This window comes from Wallemia mellicola, assembly GCF_000263375.1.
Source record: "Wallemia mellicola CBS 633.66 unplaced genomic scaffold WALSEscaffold_28, whole genome shotgun sequence".
NCBI classification, from domain to species: Eukaryota; Fungi; Basidiomycota; class Wallemiomycetes; order Wallemiales; family Wallemiaceae; genus Wallemia; species Wallemia mellicola.
The window spans coordinates 1-26366 of record NW_006531985.1 but is presented as its reverse complement, the minus strand read 5'-3'; the positions used below and the strand labels follow the sequence as shown (position 1 = coordinate 26366).

At 36.1% G+C, this 26366-nt stretch overlaps 11 protein-coding genes across 11 annotated transcripts; 4 read left to right on the top strand and 7 right to left on the bottom strand.

The window, feature by feature from the left end:
- Positions 1 to 88: 88 nt before the first annotated feature.
- Positions 89 to 855, bottom strand: WALSEDRAFT_34018 (mitochondrial import inner membrane translocase subunit TIM22). The gene is made up of 4 exons (XM_006960417.1): positions 756 to 855; positions 429 to 704; positions 224 to 376; positions 89 to 175 (listed from the first exon to the last, which is right to left on the bottom strand). Exons 1-4 carry the CDS (start codon positions 849 to 851, stop codon positions 155 to 157), a joined length of 546 nt encoding a protein of 181 aa, XP_006960479.1. The 5' UTR covers positions 852 to 855; the 3' UTR covers positions 89 to 154.
- Positions 856 to 1795: 940 nt separating this feature from the next.
- WALSEDRAFT_58712 (hypothetical protein) lies at positions 1796 to 4927 on the bottom strand (the record flags this gene model as incomplete). The annotated part of the gene is made up of 4 exons (XM_006960416.1): positions 4514 to 4927; positions 3266 to 4465; positions 1947 to 3216; positions 1796 to 1846 (listed from the first exon to the last, which is right to left on the bottom strand). Coding segments are annotated over exons 1-4 (2916 nt in total), but the record flags the coding sequence as incomplete, so codon positions are not given.
- Positions 4928 to 4989: 62 nt separating this feature from the next.
- WALSEDRAFT_70570 (OPA3-domain-containing protein) lies at positions 4990 to 7748 on the bottom strand. Its single transcript, XM_006960414.1, has 7 exons — positions 7244 to 7748; positions 7134 to 7219; positions 6518 to 7091; positions 6165 to 6472; positions 5506 to 6119; positions 5069 to 5455; positions 4990 to 5019 (listed from the first exon to the last, which is right to left on the bottom strand). Exons 1-5 carry the CDS (start codon positions 7734 to 7736, stop codon positions 5778 to 5780), a joined length of 1803 nt encoding a protein of 600 aa, XP_006960476.1. The 5' UTR covers positions 7737 to 7748; the 3' UTR covers positions 4990 to 5019; positions 5069 to 5455; positions 5506 to 5777.
- WALSEDRAFT_22352 (Spc24-domain-containing protein) lies at positions 5076 to 5689 on the top strand (the record flags this gene model as incomplete). The annotated part of the gene is made up of 2 exons (XM_006960415.1): positions 5076 to 5455; positions 5506 to 5689. The coding sequence occupies 2 exons, from the start codon at positions 5076 to 5078 to the stop codon at positions 5687 to 5689; spliced, it is 564 nt and encodes a 187-aa protein (XP_006960477.1).
- Positions 7749 to 9075: 1327 nt separating the features above from the next.
- WALSEDRAFT_34015 (hypothetical protein) lies at positions 9076 to 15949 on the bottom strand (the record flags this gene model as incomplete). Its single annotated transcript, XM_006960413.1, has 12 exons — positions 9076 to 9906; positions 9953 to 10071; positions 10118 to 10204; positions 10251 to 10347; positions 10397 to 10431; positions 10475 to 10532; positions 10578 to 10625; positions 10675 to 13355; positions 13402 to 15632; positions 15680 to 15739; positions 15787 to 15850; positions 15902 to 15949. Coding segments are annotated over 12 exons (6341 nt in total), but the record flags the coding sequence as incomplete, so codon positions are not given.
- A 59-nt stretch (positions 15950 to 16008) lies between these two features.
- WALSEDRAFT_34014 (DOT1-domain-containing protein) lies at positions 16009 to 18782 on the top strand. Its single transcript, XM_006960411.1, has 5 exons — positions 16009 to 16311; positions 16361 to 16829; positions 16877 to 17210; positions 17300 to 17419; positions 17472 to 18782. The coding sequence occupies exons 1-5, from the start codon at positions 16287 to 16289 to the stop codon at positions 17610 to 17612; spliced, it is 1089 nt and encodes a 362-aa protein (XP_006960473.1). The 5' UTR covers positions 16009 to 16286; the 3' UTR covers positions 17613 to 18782.
- Positions 17362 to 18782, bottom strand: WALSEDRAFT_34013 (hypothetical protein). Its single transcript, XM_006960412.1, has one exon. It carries the CDS (start codon positions 18553 to 18555, stop codon positions 17713 to 17715), a length of 843 nt encoding a protein of 280 aa, XP_006960474.1. The 5' UTR covers positions 18556 to 18782; the 3' UTR covers positions 17362 to 17712.
- Positions 18783 to 19178: 396 nt separating this feature from the next.
- WALSEDRAFT_66303 (hypothetical protein) lies at positions 19179 to 19878 on the top strand (the record flags this gene model as incomplete). Its single annotated transcript, XM_006960410.1, has 2 exons — positions 19179 to 19389; positions 19436 to 19878. 2 exons carry the CDS (start codon positions 19179 to 19181, stop codon positions 19876 to 19878), a joined length of 654 nt encoding a protein of 217 aa, XP_006960472.1.
- Positions 19879 to 20190: 312 nt separating this feature from the next.
- Positions 20191 to 21227, bottom strand: WALSEDRAFT_30345 (P-loop containing nucleoside triphosphate hydrolase protein; the record flags this gene model as incomplete). The annotated part of the gene is made up of 6 exons (XM_006960409.1): positions 20191 to 20197; positions 20261 to 20451; positions 20505 to 20959; positions 21004 to 21055; positions 21106 to 21123; positions 21168 to 21227. The coding sequence occupies 6 exons, from the start codon at positions 21225 to 21227 to the stop codon at positions 20191 to 20193; spliced, it is 783 nt and encodes a 260-aa protein (XP_006960471.1).
- A 287-nt stretch (positions 21228 to 21514) lies between these two features.
- Positions 21515 to 23901, bottom strand: WALSEDRAFT_22383 (acyltransferase ChoActase/COT/CPT; the record flags this gene model as incomplete). Its single annotated transcript, XM_006960408.1, has 9 exons — positions 21515 to 21959; positions 22005 to 22235; positions 22283 to 22363; positions 22406 to 22672; positions 22721 to 22800; positions 22846 to 22886; positions 22932 to 23025; positions 23073 to 23299; positions 23352 to 23901. The coding sequence occupies 9 exons, from the start codon at positions 23899 to 23901 to the stop codon at positions 21515 to 21517; spliced, it is 2016 nt and encodes a 671-aa protein (XP_006960470.1).
- Positions 23902 to 24061: 160 nt separating this feature from the next.
- WALSEDRAFT_61444 (hypothetical protein) lies at positions 24062 to 26097 on the top strand. The gene is made up of 2 exons (XM_006960407.1): positions 24062 to 24146; positions 24192 to 26097. Exons 1-2 carry the CDS (start codon positions 24078 to 24080, stop codon positions 25707 to 25709), a joined length of 1587 nt encoding a protein of 528 aa, XP_006960469.1. The 5' UTR covers positions 24062 to 24077; the 3' UTR covers positions 25710 to 26097.
- The last annotated feature ends 269 nt before the right edge of the window (positions 26098 to 26366 follow it).

Below are 26366 nucleotides of genomic sequence, written 5' to 3'. Positions count from 1 at the left end.
CTCGGCTGATGTAATACCATCCTGATTGTGCAGATCTCTCAACATCGCTGCTATCAGAGTGAGTGAAAAATTTGATAACTATCGTGTAGCCAAGTTGAAAGTATATATAATACAAAGAAATGCAATCTATAATTATAATTATTTTAACATCTTTTTAGTAATCATTATCACTCGGCTTTTGATTCGTCGTTAGATAGAGCGTCATTTTATTGTTTATACTCACAGCACTTTTCATGTACATATCAATTGCAGTACTAAATGCAGCGAATGCAAAACCACCGCCGAACGCGGCTTTAACTCCTGCTGATTTTGATAGTATAGCACCAGATAAGAAACCTGCAGATGCGGAATTATAAATATCGTTTTTGCCTCTATACTGTAACATTCTTTGTTAGTCGGTCTTCGTATTGATAATAAATCTAACGCACTCCTTCTATACCACATTCTATACCAGCAAACAAACCACCGACATAACCGAACCCTCTACCTTGTCTATACATTGATTTACCCATATCTTTAAACAACTCTTTAGCTTTTTGTTGCCTTGATAGCTCAGAAGTTCTACTGAATGGATCATCAAACGCAAATGAAGATGATACAAGCGAGAAGAATGCACCCAAACCGAAACCAGCACCAGCTGACAGTACAGTTTTAAATGCGCAACTTTCCATCGCTTGCTGGAAGAATTTTTGGTATTTTAACATCTATAGTGGCTTGTTAATTGTTTGGTTGATATAGGATCTATAGTAACTGACATTCAACAGGTTAGTCTGGTCGACTTCATTCATCGCCTCAAATTCAGGATGCTGTTTTAATGGGTAAATTGGCGTTAATAGTGGGTTTTGTGACATTCTCTACTCTTGAAGTTTGACCGTGATGAGTAACTTTACGGAGAAAGAGTTGATTGAGTTATTAGATGATAAAAATTTATACTTATATGAGGATAAATACAATGAATATAAAAACTTAGATAACAACTTATCAAATACCTTACATTTGTTTACTTACGGTAATTACCTTAATTACGTTAACAACAAAGCGAACTATATTAAGCTATCCCTCAATCAATTGAATAAATTAAAAATGCTGTCTCTGTTGGACTATTCTAACAACAAAGTCATAAACTATGATGTCATTTTAAAGGCTTTAGATTTAGAAACCATCCAAGAATTAGAACATCTCGTAATATCTGCAATAAACAATAACCTTCTAACGGCAAAGTGTAATCAATTAGACAAAACACTCGTTATGAACACAACTATCAATAGAAATCTAGTCGATATCACAACTATCAAGGATAACCTCATTCAATATCAGTCAAATATAAAGAGCATTTTAAACGAATTCGAATCCGTCAACAATAGCAACAATAATTTCATCAATAACACAAATGAAACAAATGAAAACTTTAATAACTTATTCAGCTCAATTATACAATCTAATAAACAATCAAATAAACAATCTTCAAGAAAGAGATTAAGAAACTTTTAATTTTACTTTGTTAAACCTTGTATTGTTGTATTTCTCTTTGTTGCACCTTCAATCTGCCTATTCAGATTTTCGATATTCTTTTCTAAATCTGTTACCCGATCTTTAGCACCTAGTCTTTCTCTTCTTACTTTGTCTTCCGCAGCTTTCATCTTGGTCTCAAATTCTTTAGCTCTCGTTGACCACTTGTTGTCACTGTCAATTATTTTATTCCTTGCTTCGACCAGCTTATTCTCAACTTGTGTTAGTTGATTTTGAGTAATATTCAATTTTCTTTCTGCGGTTGTTGCTCTAGCTGTTAACGACTTAATTTCTGTCGAGTCATTGCTGCTTTGACCAGCCCTGGATTTTGCATTAGCTAGTTGTGTCATCAGGTCATTGTATTGATGCTGTTGTTCAATATCAGCAATGATTTATAATCAAAGTAGTACTGACCTTTAATTCATCTACTTCTCTACTCTTCTCATTTGATTTCATTCTCCACTGTTTATGAACTTCTGATGCGCTCTTAACAGACGATTCAAGTCCGTCGATCTGTTTCCACTTCCCTTCAACTTGCTTCCTCAAGCTTGCGAACTTCGTCATCCAGTTAGTTTCAATCTCTTTAGCTCTCTTATCGAACTTCATCTCCAATGAACTAATAACCCTCATCTTTGTGATTAAGTTCTCATGGAATTGATTGAAATTGTTGTACGGTCTAGCACTACTGTCTCTTCTATCTTGACCATGCGTAGGTCCGACTAATTTCTCCATATATTGGTATATTGTTAACAGTAAGGTATTTCTTTCTGTTACCTGTTGTTTATATTGAGATTCTGACATGGTAACACCCTTTTCTTCACGCATTAGTCGTGAGTCCATCTCTTTAAGGCGGTCTTTTAATCTAGTAACCTCCTCCAATGCATCTTGGTATTGTTGTTGTGATGTATGTAATCTCTCAATGTTATATTCATTTGTTTGTAGCTCTGCTTTCAATTGATAGCTCAACTCTCTATTTTCGTTGTTGGCTTCATTCAGAGACATGTTTCTCTTTTCTAAGATACTATCTTTTCTCTCTAATTCAGCTCTCAATTGATTAATATCAGCTAAGTATTTCTCTGCATCACGTTCAAGTCTTTCTATTTCCATCTCCATAGTTGCCCTATCATTTGTGTGATGATCACCAAGTTCTTGATGTTCACTAACCATCTTTCTCATTCTTTGTTGCAATTTCTGATAATCTTCTTCACGTACACTTAATTGTGATCTCAATTGATGAACTTCAGTTTGATATTCTTGGCAAATCGTGGTCTTATGTTCAAGTGTGCGCTCATTCTCCATTTCAATATCACGCTTTTCACGTCCATAGAATATTCTGTCACGCTCTCTACCATCTTTTTCTTCTTTCATTGAACTAGCAAGAACGTCATAGTCATGTTCTAACTGACGAAGTTGTTCATATTCTTGACGTGATTGCTCTTCTCTCTCTGCCAACCTCAAGGCAAGATCATCGCTCACTTCTCTGGTTTGACGGAGCTCAGTCATTTGTCTCTCGATCGCTTTTTCTAGTTCACGTTTTTGATTTGAAGAATTTTCGATCTTTTCTTTCAATGAGAGTGTCACCTGTTCTTGTATATCTTGCTCCTGATCTAATCTTTGTTGCATTTCTAATAGATCACTTTCAAGTGCTTCAAAGCGTGCGCAAACAACATCTAATTCGTTCTCTAATTGAATATTCTGTTCACTTATCTGTGAGGGAAGTTAGACGTATGTATTTTTACGTGTTAAATAAACTAACCCTACGAATCTCATCATTTGCACCCAATAACTCATCATTGCGTTCATTCAAATCACTTTGAATCTTTTCAAGATATTGCTCAATTTCTTGTTGTATATTTTCCTGTGATTCTTCATATACCTGTATCTTTGCTTCGTATTCCTCAATCTTCATTTGTGAAGCGTGTAATTCTTCCTTTTCAGATCTACGTTCACGATCGTATTCATTTATATAGCCTGCAAATCTTTCTTCCTGGTCACGTAAGAATGTTTCAATTTCAGCTTCCTTTCTGTCCAACTCTACATGTGCTTCTGATAACCTATCTCGTAAGTCACTACATTCGATATCCAACCTTTCTAGTTCATCCATAAGTCTTGGATCTTGATCTCCTTTACCTATAGAGTTTCTAAGGTTGGTATTGTTTTCAATATGACTTTCTAGCCTTTCAACGTGGGCATACAATTCTTCAATTTCATGGTCTCTACTCTCAATCAATTGTAGTTGGGCTTGGACTTGAGTCTCCAACGAGATTTTCTCTTTCTCTAGATCATCAAATTGCTTAACTCGTTTGTGTCTGTTCCGCCTCAGGGATACACCAGCATCCAGATCGGTTGAGTTTTCCTCATTAGCGTCAGCTTCAAGACGAAGTCTTTCAATTTCTTCAGTTGTTTCAATCAATTGATTCTCAATTTCAACTCTACTGGCTATTATGTCTTCCTTTGCATCACGCTCTGCTAATACTTCATCACGTAATCTACTAATTTCAGCTCTTGCGTCTTCTTCATTACTCCAACCATGAGTTTCACTAGTATTCAGATTATCAACTTGACTTTCCAGAGTATGTATATGCTCTTTAAGTTCTCTTTCACGCTCATTAGCCATTCCGAGTAACGTTCTAACCTCGTGTTCATTTTCTTCTGCATTTCGAAGACGTTCATCGACATCACCAAGTGAAGAACTTTTACTACGCTGATTGGATTCAATTATCGTCTTCTGCTTTTTATTTTCACTCTTTAGTGTCTCAATCGCTTTCTCTAACTTTAGAGCTAATGTACGATTACGCTTTAAGTCCATTCTCATGTTTTGAGAATCAATTTTGAGCTGAATGTTCTCCTTTAAGGCGTCATTTATTTGCTCAGGTGCTACCTCATTCAATCTGTTCTCAAGTAAGACAATCTTTAACTTCAATGACCAATTTTCACGTTTAGCTTGATCAATCGTCTTTATTTAGTTGTTAATTATAATAGCTATGAGATATTACCAACTTACCTCCTCTTGCTCCTTTAGTGTCATAGGTTTACCACCACCACCGCTACTATCTCTCCTATTAGATTTAGATTTTATCGATGAAGTAGATTTAGATAGTAATTGAGAGTTGGAAGCATCAGCTAGAGGTAATCCTGAGCGCATACTTGTAAGGTCATCTTCGTTATCTCTATCAGAATCATCTTGTAGATCTGGGAACTCAAATTGATCATTTTGATCATCTCTTTCAATTAAAAACTGACTATCATTGTTAGGTTTAGACTTTGATTGTATCTCCCTCTCATCTGCTGATTTGAATGAAGGCTCTACAGGACCGAGTGACATCTCAGCTAACGATTTATTCGTCTCTTGTATATTGCTATTTGAACCATCTAGCTCTGATGCTATCGCATGAGCCATTTTAGTTTTTTTCTTCTCTTAGATGACTGGGTATGAGAAACAAACGCGTCTATCAATTGACGTCCATCAGATTAAGAAATGTCGATATCACAAAATCTGAGTGATCAAATGTTAGTATTTATTATAAAATAAAAGCTTTCTATTTATTTCTACATTCAGTTCCGTAATGCGTGAAGTGCTCACGATGGACTTGCTTAACCCGGAATCAGACGCGACTGGTTTGGAACAGATCGACCAGTTGATGAAATTGAGAGCCAACGAACGCCAGAAATCTAGAGACAACGCTAAACAATCTTTAAGAAATCTCACGCGACAACTAGAGAATGCTAGATTAGCTGCTAATAGACCAAATACCGTACCTACACCTGAAGAGCATCAGGAGAATATGTTTCAACAGGATAACAAAAAGTTCCAATTGGCCAATTCTATCACCGAACTGGAACAGTCGTTGACTAAATGTGAATCTACTTTGAACAAACTTAAAGAAGAGTGGTCTGAATTACAAACAATCAGGCCAGCAGATGAACATTCGATGGATCAAGTAGTGTAAGTCACTCTATATCTACAAATTAATTCCCTATTTCACACAACAACAGCCTTAGATTAAAGATATTACGCGATTTAGGTTTTGAAATAGTGACAGATGATCACACAGGTAAAGTCAATAAAGTGCTCGTACGTAACGACGAGTCAAACGACCTCAATAGCGTTATTTTAGATAAAAATGCTAGTGCTTTTTTCCATAGTAATTACTTGTGGAAACTCGCCGGATCAGAGTAGATACGAGTAGATATATTCAATCGAAATCATTGTACAATTATTTACACTTATTTGTAACACTAATCTTAAGAACAATTAGCAATAATTTTTATTGTTCATGTGATGTGCTGCCCTCTGTTGGTGCGAGAAGGCCAGTTCTGTCAATGGAACCATCAGAAAGCCGTCTTTGCTCTCTATATTCGTTCGCAAGACTTGAATGTTCGCTGTTGTCGTTCTTTACATTTGATTGTTCGTCTGCCTGGGTTGTATTTGTCGTAGGCTTCGGTTGCGCGTCTTCAGGGGTATTGACACTTTGATTGTCAGTAGACATTTCAATTTGTGATGAGCTTCTCTCAAGCGCTTGTCTTTCATCTCTTTCTTCTTCGTCGCGACGTCTGTTCCTCTCCTGCTCATCTAATAAGCTCAATCGCATAGCTTCCATAATCATAGCCTGAGAGAGTAAGAACGGTGGTAATAATAAAATGGTAGGACTCACATCTTCTAAATCTGCACCAGTTCCAAGACTATTTACTAGATTATCGACAGCTCTACGGCCAGCGCGATTTGAGCGCGATCTGTGTGCAGGTTGTTGGGAAGCTTGCTGAGTTGACTGAACTGTACCCTCTGAAGAAAGGAAGAGACCGGTAGGTAATTGTGAATTCGCGAGTGGGTGTCTAGATGATGTAACGCCGATTGGGACAAGCCTGTCACCGACTTGACGCATAATGATCCTTCTATTAGCACGACGAGCGGCTTGTGCACGCACGTGGTCTAGTTTTAATTTCCAATCTGGGCGAATAGTATCTAGATGATGTTAGTCCGATGACTAAAAACAAATGATAGGCTTACCAATAGTAACTACTTCTGGACTATCCGCACTTATAGATTTCCTGCGCTGTCTAGGTGCTTCGACGTTGCTAAGAGCCTTGTCGATATTAATTTCTTGAGAAGGACTTGCACCTGTTCCGGCACGCCATTGTGGAGGTGAGTAAGTAATACCGAAATTATCCTGAGCGCAATATGGACAAGCGGCTGGTTCAGATTCTAAATGCGTGGTAGTTGGTTCAGCTCTCTTTATTTGGACGAAGCAATCAGTACATAGTGGTTGATCACAGCATCTGCTACGGTTTTGATTTGGGGGATAAAATAAGAAGCAAATAGGGCACTCCTGTGCATTCCTGTAGATGAAAGCTTCAAAATTTACGGTTGGTTTCTTGAGTTGATTGGATGAATTTGAAGCTGTTCTCCTCGGTGACTTGATCTGCGTTTGAGGTGAGGCATTAGGGGAATTGAAATTACCATTGTACTTTTCTTGTAAAATATCTAAATCTGACATTTCGTTATTGTAATCATTTAAACCCTTATAAAATGGCGCAAGTTTACGCTGGATTATCAATTCACGGACGACGTCCTTATCCCAGTCCTGCTGCGTATTAAAATAAACTGAATCAGGGTGTGGGCACACTGTACCACCGTCAACGTGGTCTATTCCTCTCTCACGGGTCGTGCTTGATGATGATGTCGTATTACCCATATTATGACGGTAGTAGTCTAAGGTGTGTATTTATTTTTTACAAGCAGCTAAATGAAGTTCTAACTCCTTTTGAGCTTCTTTAAACGTTTCTTTGTTAATTAGTTTATTAAACGCAGCTCGTAGGTTATCATTCTCGTGTATCAATTCATCATTCTGTAGACAAAGCGTTTTCACTGAGTTATCTAGCATTTCTAGCTTATCCTTTACATCTTCACGTCTTGTAGATTCTTTCTTTGACGATCTCCAGGTCTCACCAAGTATTAAGGCTGCCGCAACCGTAAATAGGAATGCCTCAGACATCGTATTAGCACCTTGCTGTATAGCTCTAGCTTCCGATAATGGTCTAGTATTATGCTGCTTTTGTCCTAATAAATTGCTCCTCATACGTCCCTCAAATGAATGCAATCCTTGAGCGACGTTGACGCACACTCGCTTGAATGACTCATGGTTGCTTGCTTGATTCTTTAGACTCGAAGATATCGGTTTAGCCAGTGTCCGTATGAATAAACTACCTAGTTTGGTTGATAACGACATAACGGTTTGCTCGAAAGATATTACATCAGACGCAGACAAATAGTTTTATATTTTCTATATATCTTTACCTTTCCTGGCGCTTTCATCTCTTTCAAAGTAGACTTCTTCCATAGATTTAACCCGACATTTGTCTCAAACTTTAAGTCTATACGAAGATAACATAAACTTCTATGGTTATTGGAAGATCTGCATGCATTCATAAACTACCTCAAGAAGAGATATATAGAGCACAAGATTATCACTGGAAAAACTGAGTCAACCATACCGCAAAGCATCGCCAAAGGAGTCTATAGGTTATTGGAGCACCAGAAGTGTGAATATAAATTACCTCAAGGAGAAACACATATCACATGAATGTAGTTTATTTTGAAGACTACAAGACTTAATAAAGAACAGCTGAGCTTAATAACTTCAAAGTTACACTACTGACGAAACGAAACCCATAGATTATATGTGTTGTCTTCCTGTCTCTGGCTGAGTTATTCACATACGACTCACTAGTTCAGCTTCAATTATGCTCTGCTTCGATACGGTACCTTTGAGTTAGTCACGTAAGTCCCATTAGTTATGACTTAATTTACTGACATTTCATAGTCACTGAACAAAAGTCAAACGTGGGTTTTACTTGTAGGAGTTTGGTTTTGGGTTATATCGTTATGGTCTATCATTATAATTTCAACCTTCGTTGGGCTGTCCATTTGATGATAGCAAAGAATAGCATTATTAAGGGCATGCGGAACAGTAAAGCGAAACAATAAATGTATACTATGCTTTCACTATGATATTCAGCTGCTTTCTCAATTTACGCGCGTCGCTTTATTTTAAATTTCAATTTGACAAGCTGATAGTACGCTTCACGGATGGCTATATTCTAATGAATGATAATGCCAAAATGACGTCACCTTAAGTCAAAATCTTAAAAGCTCAATACATAAATTTACTACAGCACTGATGCATCACGTAGATTTCGTTTGTTTGGAGGTATATGTCTTAACTTTACATTCTTCGAGCTGATAAAACTTTGAGATGATTATTACGGGGTAGCTTTTCAACCTTTTCAATTAAATGATTGTCATGAAGATACTTCAAAAAGTAATGCCTTGTTTTTGGATCAATGCTCTGCTTATTTATATAAATACTTCTGTCTAATCGTTACATACTTCCCATCTATGTTCCACTACTACATCTTACTCATGTTTGCCCATTTTCCAAACGCGCATACTGTGAAATTACTGAAAAGATATCACAAAAATGCTACAAACTAAAATTGTTTCACCATCATAGTAGTGAACAGAACATTTTAAACAAATAGATACACAATAATTCTATATGAAATTAGGTGAATACAGATAAGAACTTATTTCCTAGCAAATAGACGACTGAAACCTTCCTCATCGAATTTTCCCAAACTCAATCGAGGTGGTTCATCAGTTTTACTTCTAGATCTATGTAGTTTTGGTGTCCAAGATTTAACTGAAGACGTAGGTGATTTAGGAGTTGCAGGATTGTATTCTAGATCTACAGTAGTTGAGCTGCGCTGTTTTGATGGTTTAAAGCTTGATAATTTTGGTAATGAAAGTGAAGCTTTGTTACTTTTAGACGTATGAATTGAACTACTGCTGGTAATGGTTGACGTATTTCTTATTCTCTTCTGTTTGTCGCTAAAGGATTTGAATGAACTCGATCTGGAAAATTCAGTATTGAAGTCGCTAATCTCATTTGGAAATAAAGCAATCTCCTTCGAATAGTTCTTCATAAACAGTTTCTCCAACGTCATATGGAAACGTGCCATTTCTGAGGTGCACATCACTTTGTGTAAATCCAATCCTCGTCGTATCGTTAAAGCAAGATTTATTAAACTCTTTTCAAGTCTTTGACTGGAAGGGTTATCCTCCTTTTTATTCAAATACGCAGATCTGTAGAAATTAATACCAGCGTCTACAGGGATGTCGCAAGCATTATTTAATACCATTGATAAAGACTCGACCCTTAAATTTTGCTTCCCTTGGTTCTTCTTATTGTGACGATTATCTACTTGCACTTCGAACTTTGAATTAACAACACCCATTTCTTGACGCATCATTTCAACTTCTTCTAACGCTAATTCTATAGGAGAGACCTCTACAGTTCTACTCTCAATTATTTCGGATCTTCTTAATACTGAAGGGAACTAAGGATTTCATAAGCTAATTAACATCGAATCAATATTAACATACTTGGTTTTCACATTGTAGGAGAGTCTTTTCCATCCATTCACCCTCAATACCTTCACGACTGGAATTAGAATCTTTGTCAAGTGGTTGTGTATAGCTGAAAAGATCAGTCGTGTTTTCATCTGGAATTTGAATCAATATTGTAAGACATATCATAACACAACCTACAGTATTTACGAATTGGTTCTGGAACGTGAGGATTTTGAATAATGGGTGAGGTTTTGTCAACTTCAGGTGATACTGATGTAATGAACACTGTTATTTGTTAACATTCGCTTTGATTTTCTCGTAGGTCACTCACAATACTGCTCACTATCATCTACCACATCTTGAGAAACAAAGTGACCAGCACTGAGAATCTTAGCACTTGGATGTTTCTCTTGCATCCTACTGCTGAACTAAAAAATATTGTTAGTTGTCAAAATGGTCTAGGTTTTAAAAGCTTACGGTTTCAAGTTGCTCGAATTCCAACCCACGATATACTGAAAGACTTTAGCAAAGTCAATTAATCAGACAACCACTTACCAAATTGCTTGTTCTTAAGAGCAGGTGGGAATCCACCGTAATAACCAACAATGAAATACTGTGTTGTGTTATTTGAGCTTCAAAGTATAAATTTATAACCTACCTCTGGGAATTCTCTATCACATTTCATAATTGCGTCAACGAGAGAAGCCTGTGTTGCATAAACATTATTTAATCTCTAACATAGCCTACGAACATACCTGGTACGTCAAAATATCAGCTAACTTGTGGTATTCGTAAGTTTTAAATTCATATTGATATGTAAGATCTTTGCAAATGTCAATTGCAATTTCAAAAGCTTTCCCGGCAGCTAAATACTCCATGCAATGAGCCAAAAGAGTTTCTCTCCTTTGAAAGTGAGATTGTTTTGGTAAGCTCAGATCAGGCAAAGCTTCCAGCATCGCTGAAGAATCCCATTGATACATATCTGCATGCAGCTTGATTGTCATACCGGCTTCGGCGTATGAATGTGATCTTAGATGCATATGGACCAGAGCATGCAAGTATTTAACATATATTTCCTCTCTAAGACTTTTAATAAATGTCATCAACTTGAGTGTGGCTTCCAATCGATCATCTTCAAACTCTTGACTATCAGGTAGATGCCTTATTGATAAGAGTAATTCAAGAAAGTAGTCAACTGAATCTAGAAATCTAGACACATCTTTTTTGAGGGTTTCATCTGTTGTTGACGTGTTGAATAGCGACCTTAATTCACTAACGAAGAAAGCTCTTGAGATTTCGTCGCCCTTTGTACCATCCATAAAAAGTTTATCTAATTTATCAATAATTTCAGCTTCGATTGCCCTAAACTGGCCATTTAAATGATGCTCTGAGATAATCATAGAATGTAAGATTCCAACTGCATGGTTTCTAAGCTCATCATGATGCGATAAGCATAACTCCAACAAATCAGCAACTAAATCTGGGAATTGAATTTGAAAACCACCATATCTAGTCAATCCAGTTGAGCTATCTGGCCAACCGATAGCATTCCAAAGCTTAGTGAATGTCTGTGCACCTTCACCTCGTAAATCGCCCGCCAATTTCCAAACAGCTCTGCGTTTCTGTGGAGTATGTTCCTCGATAATTAGTTGATTCGATGCTAACAACCTAATATACATTTCGAAACAAACCCTCCAAAGATTTCTATTGAATTCATTTGCGAAATCTATTGAAGGCACAAATTGTTTCTCCATGACAACTGAGACTGATTCAGCGAGTTTGAGTACCATACGGTGAGCAAAAATTGAAATGTTTAACCAACTTGGAGGATATGGGCATGGAATTAATTTTTCGTCTATACCACTATCCTTATGATCTAAAACGCCAATAGAAAAGCTAAATATATTTGTTAAAAATCTTGTTAAATTCTTTTCACCTTCAATTTCTGAATGTTCTTGTATGAAATCAAGTATACGCTTTTGAGGTAATAATTGGATAATGACTAGAATAACAGAAGCGATTTCTCCCAGACCGCAGTTAAAATGGTTATTACGAGCCAATGAAATTGATGATTTACCACTATTTGAATTCAAGGATGATGGTAACTCTGATAATAAACTGAAAGGATAAGTAGCAGGGAAGACTGTTGGTATAGATGCAACTGTTGTTGAAGGCGAATTATGCTTGTTAATTGCTTCATAAGATGCATCAGAGTTCAATTCGTGATAAGATTCAAGTAATCTAGGTAACAAACTCATTATATCTTCAACATTATCTTGTTCTTGTCTACTAAGTGTTCTGCTTGCACTAATTGCGGGATCAACTATGGCTGTATGTAATTTATCCAACATTGTAGCTAAAATTGTGACTGATAACCTGAGGCACTCAATCCAAGCAATCCTAGCAGAATCTTTGACATGTTGAGGATCTTTTTGTTTAACATGTTGATACTCATCGTATGGTCCTAAATGTGGCTTGACTAATCTAATGAGAGTCGGTACGAGTATTGTTCTTGTACCTGGTTTATCAAATAATCCACTTCTTGCTATATGCAAGTAATTTAGTAAAATGTAAACTACCAGCTTTCCTTTAGTAGCTCTACAGGCTTCTGCAAAAGCCATAACATGCTCAACTAATTCTTCAGATGGGTATATTCTCTCTAAATCAGGCAAGCAGCCAGCAAAATGTCTTAAGGCTAATGTTTGTGTACCAATTATTGAACTTGGACTAGACATCTCCATTAGTTTGATTAAACCACCAAGCACATTCGTTAACTCTTTCTTAAATGTGTCTTCAAGGTGACCGGAAGTTACGTCTAAACCTGCACTCTTTTCCCTTTGAAGTTCTCTAGATCTCACGATGAATCTAACTAAGAAAGGTAAAACTTTTAAGGCTGCATGTAACTGTTGAGCGGTTGATGGATCACTTGGTTTAGCTAATAGTCTTTGTAATGATCTCATTAAATGCGACGAAGCTGGTCCACAGATGAAGTTTTCATTGATGTAAACATCTAATACTGTACCAAACTGGTTGAACCTTCTATCTTGTATTATTGCTAGAACCTTAACCAAGGCGTTAAATAATAAATGATCAAATTTATCACCTTCATTAATAGATGAGGCCATTATACCAAAGATGGCATCAAACGTTTCGGCAAGGAATTTAACGATTTCCGGTTCACCAACGAAAGGTAATTGAGATAAAACATTTTCGATTTCTGTTGGAGATTGAATTTGATATGATCTTTCACGTTCCCAGCTTAATAATTTTAATAAAACAGGATTCTGAGTGAATAATGTTGAGCAAAGGAAAGTACGTATTGAAATTGTGTCACGAAGTGGTCTTAATCTAGAATTTTCCATAGGTGAACTTGGACTACCGACACCCATTGTGTTATCTGGACTTCCAAGGGTAGCGGTACCAGTGCCAGTATTACCTAAAATGCTTAATTAATGATGCAATAAGTCCAGTAAAACACTTACCTTGTAATGAGCCTCCAGAGAATATCCTCTCTTTCTTGCTTCCTGGCGTAACTGTAGGCGTTGAATTGTTCAAGTAAAACGCAGTTGTTGGTGGGTCTCCAACGCATTTAAATAACTGCAAAGTATGTGACGCATCAGGTAGAAAGGCCTGACCTTCATTGAAAATGGGTAAATAACCCCAAGCAAACGGTGGTTCCGTTACATTTTCATCTTTATCTTCTTTCAGCTTCTCCTTATTGATGTTGGAATTTTCCCTTTCTCTGCTCGACTTATTTCTTACTGTGAAATACAAATGAACGTCCAAAAATTCTTGAGCTGATACATTAGTTAATTTGATCATTTCACCCCAGGTTGGTTGCGAATTATTAGCAAAGACTGTGAAATCCCAAACTGATTGTAATTTGTCACCAGTACCACCAGTAAAACAATCCTCAATTCTACTACCATCTTTTCGTCTAGCTTCAACCGTGACTTGAATGTTTTTCCAAGTGTTTGAGTTATTGTTTGAAAGCAAACTTAACCTCGATGTTGGATTAGTCAAGGTCGAAGTGAAATCACCCGACCACAGTTTACAGTAAAGATCGTTTCGTATATCCGCTGGAAATACGGCATCACTGAAACCTAATCTTGCAGTCGGAAAAACATTGTTTAAAACACCGGAATGATCGCGTAACATTTGGTTGAATGCGCCATGGAATGATTTAACTGTTACCGAAATATCTGTTGCCCTTGTCGAGGTATCAAATACTTTGACGTTATTGGTTATAATATCTTGATGTAAATTTGCGAAAAGATTTTCACCTGCCACGCCGGAATTTGAAGATGGTACATAGATAGGCATTGAATATTGTACCGCTTCATTCATATCCTTATTAGACTTTGTTGATAATTGACCTAAATTGAGTACGGCGCAGCCAAATGGTCTTCTTAAAAACTTTTTTGATGAAGCTGAGGCTGAATCGTCAAAATTGAGTGGTGATTTCAATAAACCATTTCTTATAATCTTGCAGACTAGAAATAAATTATCGCTGACGTCTACTTTAGACAAATCTTTGAATAAAGTACATACAGATTCCCCATTACGGTATATAGGTAAACCGTTGTGGTCGAGAACGACGACATGATCTTCTGTTAAGAACCTTCCCTGGTTCGCAGAATATAATGCGAAGAACAATTCGACAGTTTCGCCAACGTAACACGGACTTGCATTAAAAGATCTAAGGTTGAAATAGACGTGATAAAAATCATTGCAATCACTTGCACTCGAAGAGGTATTTCCTTGTTGATTAATAGTCGAAAACCTTTGATTACGATTAATTGAAAGAGGTTCTGTTAATTTGGATATAGATCTTGATTGATGTAAAGGTTTTAATGAAGGTTGAGATATCGGTGCACCAGAATGAACAACAGGTGAATTAATGTAAGCTAATTCGACTTGTTGAGCATACATTCTTATACTTGAAATCCATGCCTTTTTATCTACATCATTACCATCGTTTGAGATATTTGCCAGTGCTCCTGTAGTTGGATGCCTTACGATAACATCTAAGCCTAAATCGACGTTTGCTTTAACTAATCTTTCAACGGCTCTAGCTCTGAGGTCATTTAAATCTTCTTGATTATCAGATTGAGTAGAAGATTGTTGTAACAATTGCATCCTTGCATAATTGAGTGCGTTAATGTTGTTCTTGATCTTTTCAAAGAGTGAATAATTGCCTCTAGTTAATGAAGCATGTAAAGCTGTGAAATATTCCCTCAAAGCACACGCAATTTCGTCAATGAGGGGTTCATCATGACCAAAGCTGGTTTCATCACCGCATTTTAGTGAAGGTAATGGAGGTGGAGGCCTATTATCAGGTACTTTTTTCTCGGGTTTGTTCAGCTTATGATCATATTGGGTATAGTCATTAAAATCTAAATGTGAAGTAGCCTTATCTAAATCCTCCTCTTCTTCTTCTTCTTCTTCAAGTGTCTCCATTTTACCGAAAGAAGGTGTACGTGAGATAGCCGCAGCGGCTGCTCTTTGAGGGAATTGTTTGGCGGTTGATTGGAAGGATACGTAGGTAGAAGCTAATCTACCCTCAGCATCAGGTAGCATTTGTCGTATTCTAACATGAGTTGAAGGGAAGATACCAATAGAGACTTGAGGTTCTTCAATTGTAGTCGGATTTTGCGATATATTAGACGAAGTTTGAGTTGAGAGTGGATATCTAGAAGTAGAAACTACGTATCTGAAGTTTATTAAGCGGGTTTCACTCTCACTAAGGTGTGAACTAACCCTCGGTACCAAATAGGTTGTCCAGGTTCACGTATTTGTTCGAAAGCGTAAATTTCATCACTTATTAGTGATAAGATGTATATAAAGTTGATTAAAATAATACTCACCCAGTCTCCAACTGTATTTGATGAGGGTTACTTTTCTGATCCCCATCAGCTGGATTGAATGGAACTAATTTAAATGATAAGTAATTATAGAGTGACGAATTAAGAAGTTACTAACAAATACAAAACCCGTAAGCTATTTGCTCAAGGGGTGACCAAGTCATCCTGATCGTCGTACCGCTTGAAAGCGCACAATCACATCTAGAATGAGCTTATTCAAGAATAAAAAGCCAGGAACATCATCTAATGTTAAAGTAAATACTACAATAAAGAAATCTAAGCAAATAACGGATGAAAGTTTAAATATTCAACAAAAAAAGCGAAAACTTGAATCTCAAACAAGCCCAACAGTAGAAAAGCGTGATATTAAATCAGACAAGTTAAATTATAAAGGTAATTGGTTACGTGATAATGATACTCCGGTTGAACGCCATCCTATCACCTTAAAAAGTGTAGATAATGGCTTGTTTGATAACACGATATCATCTAAGCAACTAGTAGATATGAATATTAAGCAATACATTAGATGTACGTTCCTATTCATTAGAATCTTTAGTTACTTATTAATTTCTACTAGATTTTGATGATTTCTCTGCGGAAAATGTACCGACCATCACTTTAACGTTACCTGGACGCGCTTTCGAAGAATTTCCTTTGTTAATACCAAAGAACAATGAAAATTATTCACCTTTACACGATCTAATCAAGACAATCACCTTGTTAGTCCATCATTTCGTTCCACCTTCATCTCAGTCGCTTTTTGGCGTAATCCCTGAAGATGACGCTGATTTTATAACATCAAATGATACGAATATACTCAGATTAATCCAAAGATCTTTCAATAGACGCGAAGGCACGTCTTTCTGCAATGCTGTTGAGACTTTCAATAAACGATTCTTGGAACTTATAGATAAGAATGAGATTACAAATCATCTAAATAATGCTAAAGGCATACATCCTCGAGTTTGGCAACATATCAGTGATCAAACTTATCAAAGAGTTGTTGGACCTAGAGTGAATGAATTACGACAATATGAAGCCTTTTCGTGAGTACGAGGCCATTTAACCTTGCTTTATTTGTTAATACTATTAGCTCTAACATATACGGTGAAATTTTATCACCTTTTGTCGCGCATATCGCTCATAAACTCAATATCGGACCAAATTCCACATTTATTGATTTAGGTGCAGGTGTTGGTAACCTAGTATTACAAATGTCTCTCGCTACTGGTTGCAAAAGCTTTGGCGTTGAACAAATGAATACCCCAGCTGATCTGGGTTTTATTCAACTTGAAGAAGGCACAAAGAGATCTGCAATGTATGGTTTATTAGTAGGCGATATGGATTTTGAAAAAGGAGACATGTGCAATTCCCAAAAATTAAATGGATTATTACCAAAAGCTGATTATATTCTGGTAAATAATTGTGAGTAAGGTTTAAAACTAACCCTATTTTATTAAACATGGAATTAGATGGTAAGAAAGGTGCTATTCTGATCAGCGTTTAACAATTTTTAGCTTTCTCTGCCGAATTAAATGAGAGGCTATCATTAATATTCTTAGACTTAAAGGATGGTGTTAAAATAGTATCATTGAAACCATTCTTGTCGAATAATTTTAGAATTACAGATGCTACTGTAGGTTTTAAGCTTCTATTCCAATGAAGCTAACAAGTTAATAAAATTTCAGGTAAATTCACCACTTGCAATACTTGAAATGGAAAAAGGAGAATATTTTGCCGGTTCAGTTAGTTGGACAGATGCAGGAGGATCGTATTATGTCCACAGAGTGGATAGATCAAAGTTAAATTCTTATTTAAAATCAAAATAGATATGTTATCATCGTAATCTGCATTAAATAGAACTTAGTTTTACAAACATTGCTTTGGTAATTGACTACATTTACTTTGAGGTATCCGAAATGAAATCCGTTAAGCTATACCAGCCCGCTTCCTTAGAAATACAATGAAATTGAATATGAACCTAACTTGCTCAAACGTTTCTATAGCTTTGAGTGATCGTCTAAGTCTTACAACATTGATAAGTGATTTAAGAATTGATAAACAATGCTCAGTTTCGTTATTAATTGCAGGTAATAATAGGTTTGGAATTAGACCCATTTTGAGTATCCATGCCGAAGCTATAATACCTGCTCTACCAACTCCACCTCTACAATGTACCAAGATATTGAAACCTTTAAAAGTGAAATCGTTTAGAAGTATAGAGAGTCTGTCGTGAAATTCATTTAAATCTGGAGGATGTAAACCTTCAGGCATTGGAAACCTTAATATCGATAAACCTATTTTTGTGGCTGTTTCTTTATATTCTGACCAGCTTATGCCTAAAGAAATCAATTCATTATCATCTAGACAGCAAGCAATGACGTTGCAACCAGATTTTTTTATTCTAATAAAGTCCAAATGGAGGTCCCTATAAACTGGGCTTTTGAGATCAGATTGACCTTCGGGTTCATGCTGTTGATTTAAACGTAACTTTTTACCCGGTGCCGAAGACATCAACAAATTACCGAATCTGAATAAATGAGGAGACTTGTTCTGGTTGAAAGAGTATAATTTGTTATAATAGGTAAGATCGTCGGTTGTCAAACTATTAATATCATGATGGAACTTGTAGCATAAGGACGACAGATAGTCCAAATTGATCGGATTGTCTACAATGGTTAATGATGGCTTGATAATGGAAGACATATAATCGATACAATCTAAGGGTATAATGATTGAGATATTCAATGGGTGGGTGACGGATGTTTTCATATTGTTAGTGGATATTGCTAAGTTGTTGTTGTTGATGTACTCATTGTCACAATTATGACAGTGTAACAAATTATCGTTCTTTATATAACAATCATCATTTTGAACTATGAAATCGTTGAAGTTTTTTGAAGTTTTCAATAAACTTAGATAATAATCATAGAACACCATTGATAGAGGCTTATAATTAATATTTTTTAATTTGTAAAAGCTTGATATTTGAATAAAATCATCATCTGACATCGACGAGACGACGAATGCATAGAAAGCAATTTAAATCACCTTTGATAAATGGCAAAGTAAAAAATTTGAAATCTAATGATCTAATTAGAAAGTACAAGCAATTGTTATTTATAAAGAACTTAAAGAAGGATGATAAAATAAATAATTTAGGTACTTTAATCAAAAAATGGTTAGAATTATCTCAATTAGCATTAAAACAGTTATTCAATCTAATCAATTTCAACAATGACCTCATCTTTAAGGAATTCCTCATTAGGTTATCAATTGAACCTTCAAAACTCAATTTTAATGATGAATTTGAAGATTTTGATAACTAATTTTATTTTCATTTTTTCATTCTTTTAATTTCTTAATCACACTCCTTTTGCTCATATACGTCATCGATGTCCACACCCCCAATCCATTCAAAAGCTGAAATCCCAATAAACAGTCCTACGTCTGAACAAGCAGCTAAGATTGTTATCTCTGCTGCCGATAATGACTTAGACAGTTTAGTTAATTACAAGAATGACTTTGGTCCAGATTCAATTTTCACTGCCAGAGATGATGTTGGTCATAGTATTTTACATGCAGTTTGTGAGAAAGGCCACTTAGGTTTGTATTCAAATACATCAGCCATAATCATCTAATTACCTCTTAGAAATCCTAGAATGGCTTTTGCCTCCTCATCTTCCGTACCCACCTGGGCCTTCACCTTCGAATACCCCATTATTCTCCTCCTCTTTATCCCCTACCCCTCATTTAACACAAGCCTTAATCGATTCGAACACACCCGATCAGCGTTCACCATTACATTATGCTGCAAGAAAAGGTCACTTTGAATGCGTAAAATCCTTATTGTCTTTCGCTTCAACACGTCCAGCTGCCTTAGATCCTTCTTCATACTCAAAAAAAGATGTTCCTAAAGGTGCTGCAAGGGCTGCAGATGCTATTGAAGGTCGTCAAAAAACTGCTGAAAGTATTTTGTTAGAAAAACGTACGTCTAGAGGTCGTCTAGCTCAGGATGAAGCTCAATCAGGTGGTCACACACAATTAGCTGAATTCTTAAATGAGCGTCGCTTATGTTTAACAAATAGTGATTGAAATTAATCACGAAATTATTCATATACGAATTAGTAAATCTAGAAAATGAAAAACAAAGAAGTTTTACTTTCAGTTCCGATCACCGAAGCTTAATGAGATTTTAAACAAACAATGTCATCGACTTTTTTTTAACAACAGCCGCTTCTTTTACTCGCATTATGTCTACTTATAATCTGTATCGAACTTGTATCCGAGTCTCTACCACGTATGAACAAATTATGAACTTCAACTTGATCGCAATTGTCTGTGTCAAATTCCATTTGACTAAGCTTATTTTGACGACTTAAATCGAAATTTTTTTCAGAACTTTTCTTATGTACTAAATAATTGGCAACATATCTTACTGCTTCAGCAAAATTTTTAAATTGGAATGAGAACTTACTCAAAAACTTGATCTACACCGTCGCCTGTCTTTGCAGATGTCCAAAATAGTTTAAAACCATAGTCATTATCGTTTATGTTATAATCATCGCTATCTGTATTCTCATTTCGATCATTATCGTTTTGGCTATTCAATCGTATTGGTGAAGGCTCTATTGTACTTGGTGTATCAAACGAAGATGATGGGGTATACTAACAGCATAAAGGTTACTGTTCAATTAATTCAAATTGGCTTATATACTCACATAAATTGTATTCCTAGTATTTGTATTATTAGACGATATAAATTGATCGTTACTGTCCTCATTGAACATTCTATTTGGTATAGCTTTCGGTGTACTACTAATGACACCTCTGGGTGACTTAAATTGGTTTGAATTGGGATGTAAGAACTTGATAGTATCTAAATAGTCTTCTGAATTAAATGAATTGCAATCAATCGCATCAATCTTATTCCCAATAGCAGTCAAACAAAAATCATTTAGATCATTATCAAACACCGGCGAGTTTGACCTAAATGTTTCAAACCAGTGTCTTAATGTTTCTAAATTTGGTGCTTTGGTAGCGTCAAAGACTAATAAACAAGCGTCTGCTCCTCGAATAAAAGCGTTTGATAGACTTGCGAATCTCTCTTGACCAGCTGTATCCCAAATCATTAAATTTACTTGGGTCGATCCCACTTGAATCTTTTTTGAATAAACTGAATCATGAGTAAGCAATATATACTTTAACATGAAAACTAACAGTCAGCCCCTATTGTCGATTTATAATAATTATTGAATCTATTATGTAAGTACTTTCATTTTAAGTAGATTAGACGATTTATAGTTGAATGCACACACTCACTTGATTTCGAAGACTAGTCTATTGAATACAATTAATAGAATCTAAAATATAATAAAACTAACCTTTCCGGCACCGCTTTCTCCAATTAAAACTAGTTTAACCGTTATCGAAGATGATGCCATATAAGCAACCTCGTCTAAGTAGAACTACATGCTTATAAGTAACTATATTAAATCAATATTATATCCTACGAATAAATTATATACCAGAAATACATAATCAAAGAAAGGGGAGTTGGATGGTGATCAATAAAAAAAAATGGATTTATTTCAATATATAGTTTAGAGCTATCAATATTCGTCAATTTCTAAAGCGACACCAACGTTACGATTAGAAACTTTCTTTTTTCTTTCTTCTTGTACGTCAACAGGTACATCAAAGAAACTGAAACCAGAAGCTATTCAAATGGTCAGGGTTGTTCATAAAAATATAATTCGAACTCACTATAAGCATCATTGTCATCTTCTGTATAGTTGTTGCGTTTGTTAGCTTCCTTGTGTAACTTGACCAACATCTGTTCAACTTCAACGAAATAAGCTTGAATAGTCTCAATAAATCTCTTCGTTTGCCTATGCTTGCTACTTATGCAAAGGGAAATTGAATTATCTCTGATAATATATCCAATACCATATCCACGTGGTGATGTGCTTGCGAATCCGAACAACCTTAAAGCTGGATTACCACAATTTGAAGTTGAAAGTATATCAGTTGTTCCCAAAAGATATCCTTGATCGGAATATATAGATGGTCTTACTCTAGGTGGCTTACTTGCACCATTGGATGTATTATTTTCATTTTTACCTTCAATTTCATCACTCTCAATGTCAGCTATTCTAAGCATTGCGTATAAGTGCCTAAATATTATGAACATGATCAATACATTCTCGTTGTTTACTCACCTATCATGACCTAATCCTTTCGAACAATCTTTGGATAACTTTGAATGATAATCACAAGCAGCTCTTAATGTCGCAATTTTTTCTGAAGCCGACACATCAGAATTGAATGTTTGAACGAATTTGACAACTTCAGGTGTGACTGTTCGTATTGCTTCTGTGCGTCCATGTGCAAATGCTTTTGTCATTGCCGGTTCATATGTACATTCAGTACGACCATAAAGGTTATAATACCTAAACGATTTATTGGTATCTTGCTTTTTTCTGTAAAAAAAACTTACGCTGCTTGATACGCCATTTGAACAAAGGCGTCTGGACTAAATCCATGTTTAGTTATGAACAATTTACCGAATTTGTTGAACCTAGAATTCGTTAATTGATTATAGTTATTTATGTCCACTCACTCCAGAACTTGTGCTTCATTCTGACATATAAGATCACTTAAACGAGTCTCTGCAAATCTTATACCTAGTTTTATCTCGTTTGTGTACATCCAATCAAGTCTCTTTGGCGCAGTATCAGGTATAACCTGCCCATCTGGTACTGGTTGGGGGCCACCTTTTGCACTCTTAGAGTATGGTGAAAGTTTGCTTTTGAATAATGTAGGAGCAACAGGGTTGATACTTTTAGCAAATAAAAGTACTAGTTCAGTATAAATATCAGCAGCGAAACTTTTATAATTGTTACCGAATTATAGTAAGGTAAGATTTAGTACTCACCGCAACACGGTATGACCATCAACGCCGGAATGTTCAAAATTGATACCAGCCGCACCATTTTCACATATAATAATTTGCAACTAACCTCGTTGTTATTTGAGAAGATTCACAACCGTAAAACATACCTTATCATACCAACGATTAGTACATGTTCCAATTTGTTTACCTTTCGTTAGATATTAGCAATGAAAATAATTGAAGAAGTGCTCACCATCTTTAACGCGACTTGTACCGCAGAGCATATTGTCACATAATTCTGCAGGATTCTCTGGAGTCATGTCATCCAAGCAAACGACAAAGAGTGCCTTTGATGAATGTGAGATAAAGAATAGCAAACATTTCTTAGGCTTACTTGATCAATCATGTCTAAATTCTTTGCATTGTCTGAGTTCTTACTTAAGAATTCACGATTTGAGGACCAGATTTTTCTGTTTTCGGTTGTCAAAACACCGATTGATCTTCCTGATGAGTCAAGTTCATCGTTTTTATCGGCGTCTTCTACTATAGATTTAAGGTTGTTATGTAACTCTTGTTCGGTGAAGAGTGGTCTATTTTCGTCATCTATGACGTCAAACCAGTCTAATTAAAAAGGGTTAAAAAGCGGAATAAACAGGTAATAAAATGAACTCACAAAATTGACTTTTACGTGCAATGATGATATGCTTTGAGTCAGTTTTGGTTTTCATAACGCAACCGTTTTGAGTGGGAATACGTGAAGTACCAAATAACCTATTATATTGACTCATATCAAGTGGAATACCTCTAACATTATCTGGCTGTAAAATGTTTGCGCGTAAATCATGTACGAAACCGAGTGAAGAGATGATAAGACTTGAGGCACGCATCAATTGAGAGCCACGAGAAGGGGTAGGATCATCCTCTAAGATGAAGAAAGGGTTCAAAGCTAAGACGACCGAATCTGAGTAGTTAAGGTACGATTCATCCCAGAACTCCTCTATGTAACTGAATTTGTTGGAGGCATAATCTCTGAGCTTCTGATCGAGATGAGGACCCTCATTCTCTAAAAAGTAATTAACTGCTTTTATAGTGTTATCGTGCTCAGATGAATTCTGAAGACCCTCTAAAGATCTCAAGTAACGCTGACAAGTTTGCTTCAGATCAGGTATAGGTAACCTAGGTAAATCAATAGCGTTTCGTGTAAGCTCTGGTGTTGTAGACATAATCGTTCAAACTAAGGCATGAATGGGGTTACACCAGTTTAATTAAATCAGCTCCGAGAATACACGAACGGTCAGCTGACTACAGAAAATGGAAAATAATTTATAAAATTTATTTTTTATAATTAATTCTTAGTTTAGTATCCTTTGCTTTCCTCCATTACGAGTGTACGACCGTAATGAGTTTGTTAAATCAATTAGATAATCTAAATCTGAATAATGATAATTTACTACAAAATAATAATAACGTGAGTATTTTAATTATTGATTGTTATTCATTTTAACTCTATAAGTGGCTTAATACGCTAAATAACCAAAATACTTTCATAAACGGTGAAGAAATTATCCCAAACGCAGTCGTTATCAAAAATATTCCTTTCAGTCTACCAAAGGACCAGTTGCTTAATATTATACACGATTTAAATATCCCAACTCCTTACGCTTTCAATTATCATTATGACACTTCAAATCCAACTTCAGATCCTGCTTTTAGAGGTCTCGCTTTTGCAAACTTTAGGACTTCACATGACGCTTCTGCTATCGTCGCAGCTCTTAACGGTTTTGATGTTTTGGGAAGAAAGCTCAGGGTTGAGTACAAGAAAGTGCTGCACCCAGAGGATAAGGAGCGAATTGAAAGGGAAAAAGCTCTTAGAAGGATGGCTAGCTTGGGTATCAACAATAACAATACTTCTACTGCCTCACCTTTTCAATCGTCGGATAATTTCACTGATAGTCCTAACTTATACGATTCTGTTTTATCAGATAGGGATTCTCAAGCCAGTCCTCCAACAATGCGTCATGCCGAGCTTGATTTGAATGATCCTTCAACGCTTGAAATTTATTCGCGTATTCTTGTCTTTAAAGAGGATAGAATGAGAGATGACTTGGCTTTCAGTAAAAACTTAACTATCTCACAAAGGAGAATTGTTCATTTGGTGGCCCAACGTCTCTCTGTTTACCATTATTCTATCGGTCAAGCTGAAGAAAGGTTTGTTGTCGTTTCAAGAAATCCTCCAAATGATGGCTCGAATCCATCACGCAATGATCCTATTCGTACATTGAAACATTCTTCATCAACTATTGGAAGATCTGGTAGACCTGACCTTGTTAGTAATACTTCTTTTCTCAGTCCTGCTTCAACGGGTATTGGTATGCAAATACCTCCAGGCTTACGTACTAAAAAGTCTATGCCTGATATGAAAAGGTTAAATACTACTACGAACTCTTTTAATACAGCACCTGGATTAACTACCAGAGCATCTAATAGTAATTTGAAAGAAGCTTATTCAACAGTAAGATCTACAACGGATTTACAACATTTTGCACCTCCAATGTTATCTGGAAGACGCTCAGCTACTCTTGGTCCAGGTCCACCTGGTACAGGCGGTTTTGCCTCATTATTCTCGCCATCGCCATCTAGCGTAAATTCACCACGTACCTTCTCAGAAGCTGGTTCGTTTCATCCTTCGACATTACCATTTCCTTTAGATTTGTCTGCGACTAGAAATGGTTCTGCAACACCGTCTGAACAATCTTTAACAACTTCTCCAGCTCAATTAAATGCTCAACTTACTTCACCACCAATTAGACAACCACGAGGTCCTCAGACGGCTGCGTCACAAGGTTTCAGTCAACCTTCATCTCGTGGTATTAGTTCTCCAGCTTTATCGCCTCAACCAAGTCCTAGATTAAATCAACAGTTACCAATAGCATCACATCTTAAGAATCCTAATGGAATATCTTCTGCAGCACCAAATTCACAAACTTTCACGGAACGCACAAGTGAAATAATGCATTTCAACGATGAGTAAAATGATGAATAAAATGATTTTTACGATTAAATGAAGTAGTAATTCGTCTAAAAGCCACGTGTACGTGAATGACCTGAATAAAATGTAAACCTAAATAGTATTATAAAGATATTAATTTCTCCTGATGATAATTTACTGTGCAAATCCATAACAAAACCTCTAATAAAATCGCATCAGTGTCGTAATGAGTGAAATCCCCACTATCCTGTTAGAGGGCGCGTTGTACATTCCAGTATGAAGAAAGTGATGTGACCACCCATGTAACGATTGTTTACTTAAGGAGAAGTTGATTCACTTAATGTAAGACTTTATTAAAGAAGTACGTCTGAGCTTGATACAAAAAAGTTGTTACGAGCAGTTCATCTGATGGCCGTTAAAGTTGACATCTCAATCCTTGATGTGGTACAGAACCATATGGGAACGTTATATGATGTCTTGGAACAATACGACATGTATTAAATGTAATACATATGGTGAGATTTGTATAAATTAGATGAAATGAGTGATGCTGATTTAAACTGGTGATTTTTAGATACACAAGTTCAATCAGTCCACTTAAAATTATTGGCAACGTAGAATTCAGCAAAATTTTAAGATCCGCACAAATATGTAAGTGTGTTCATCAATAACATGTACACATGCATCTACCCTTTCGTA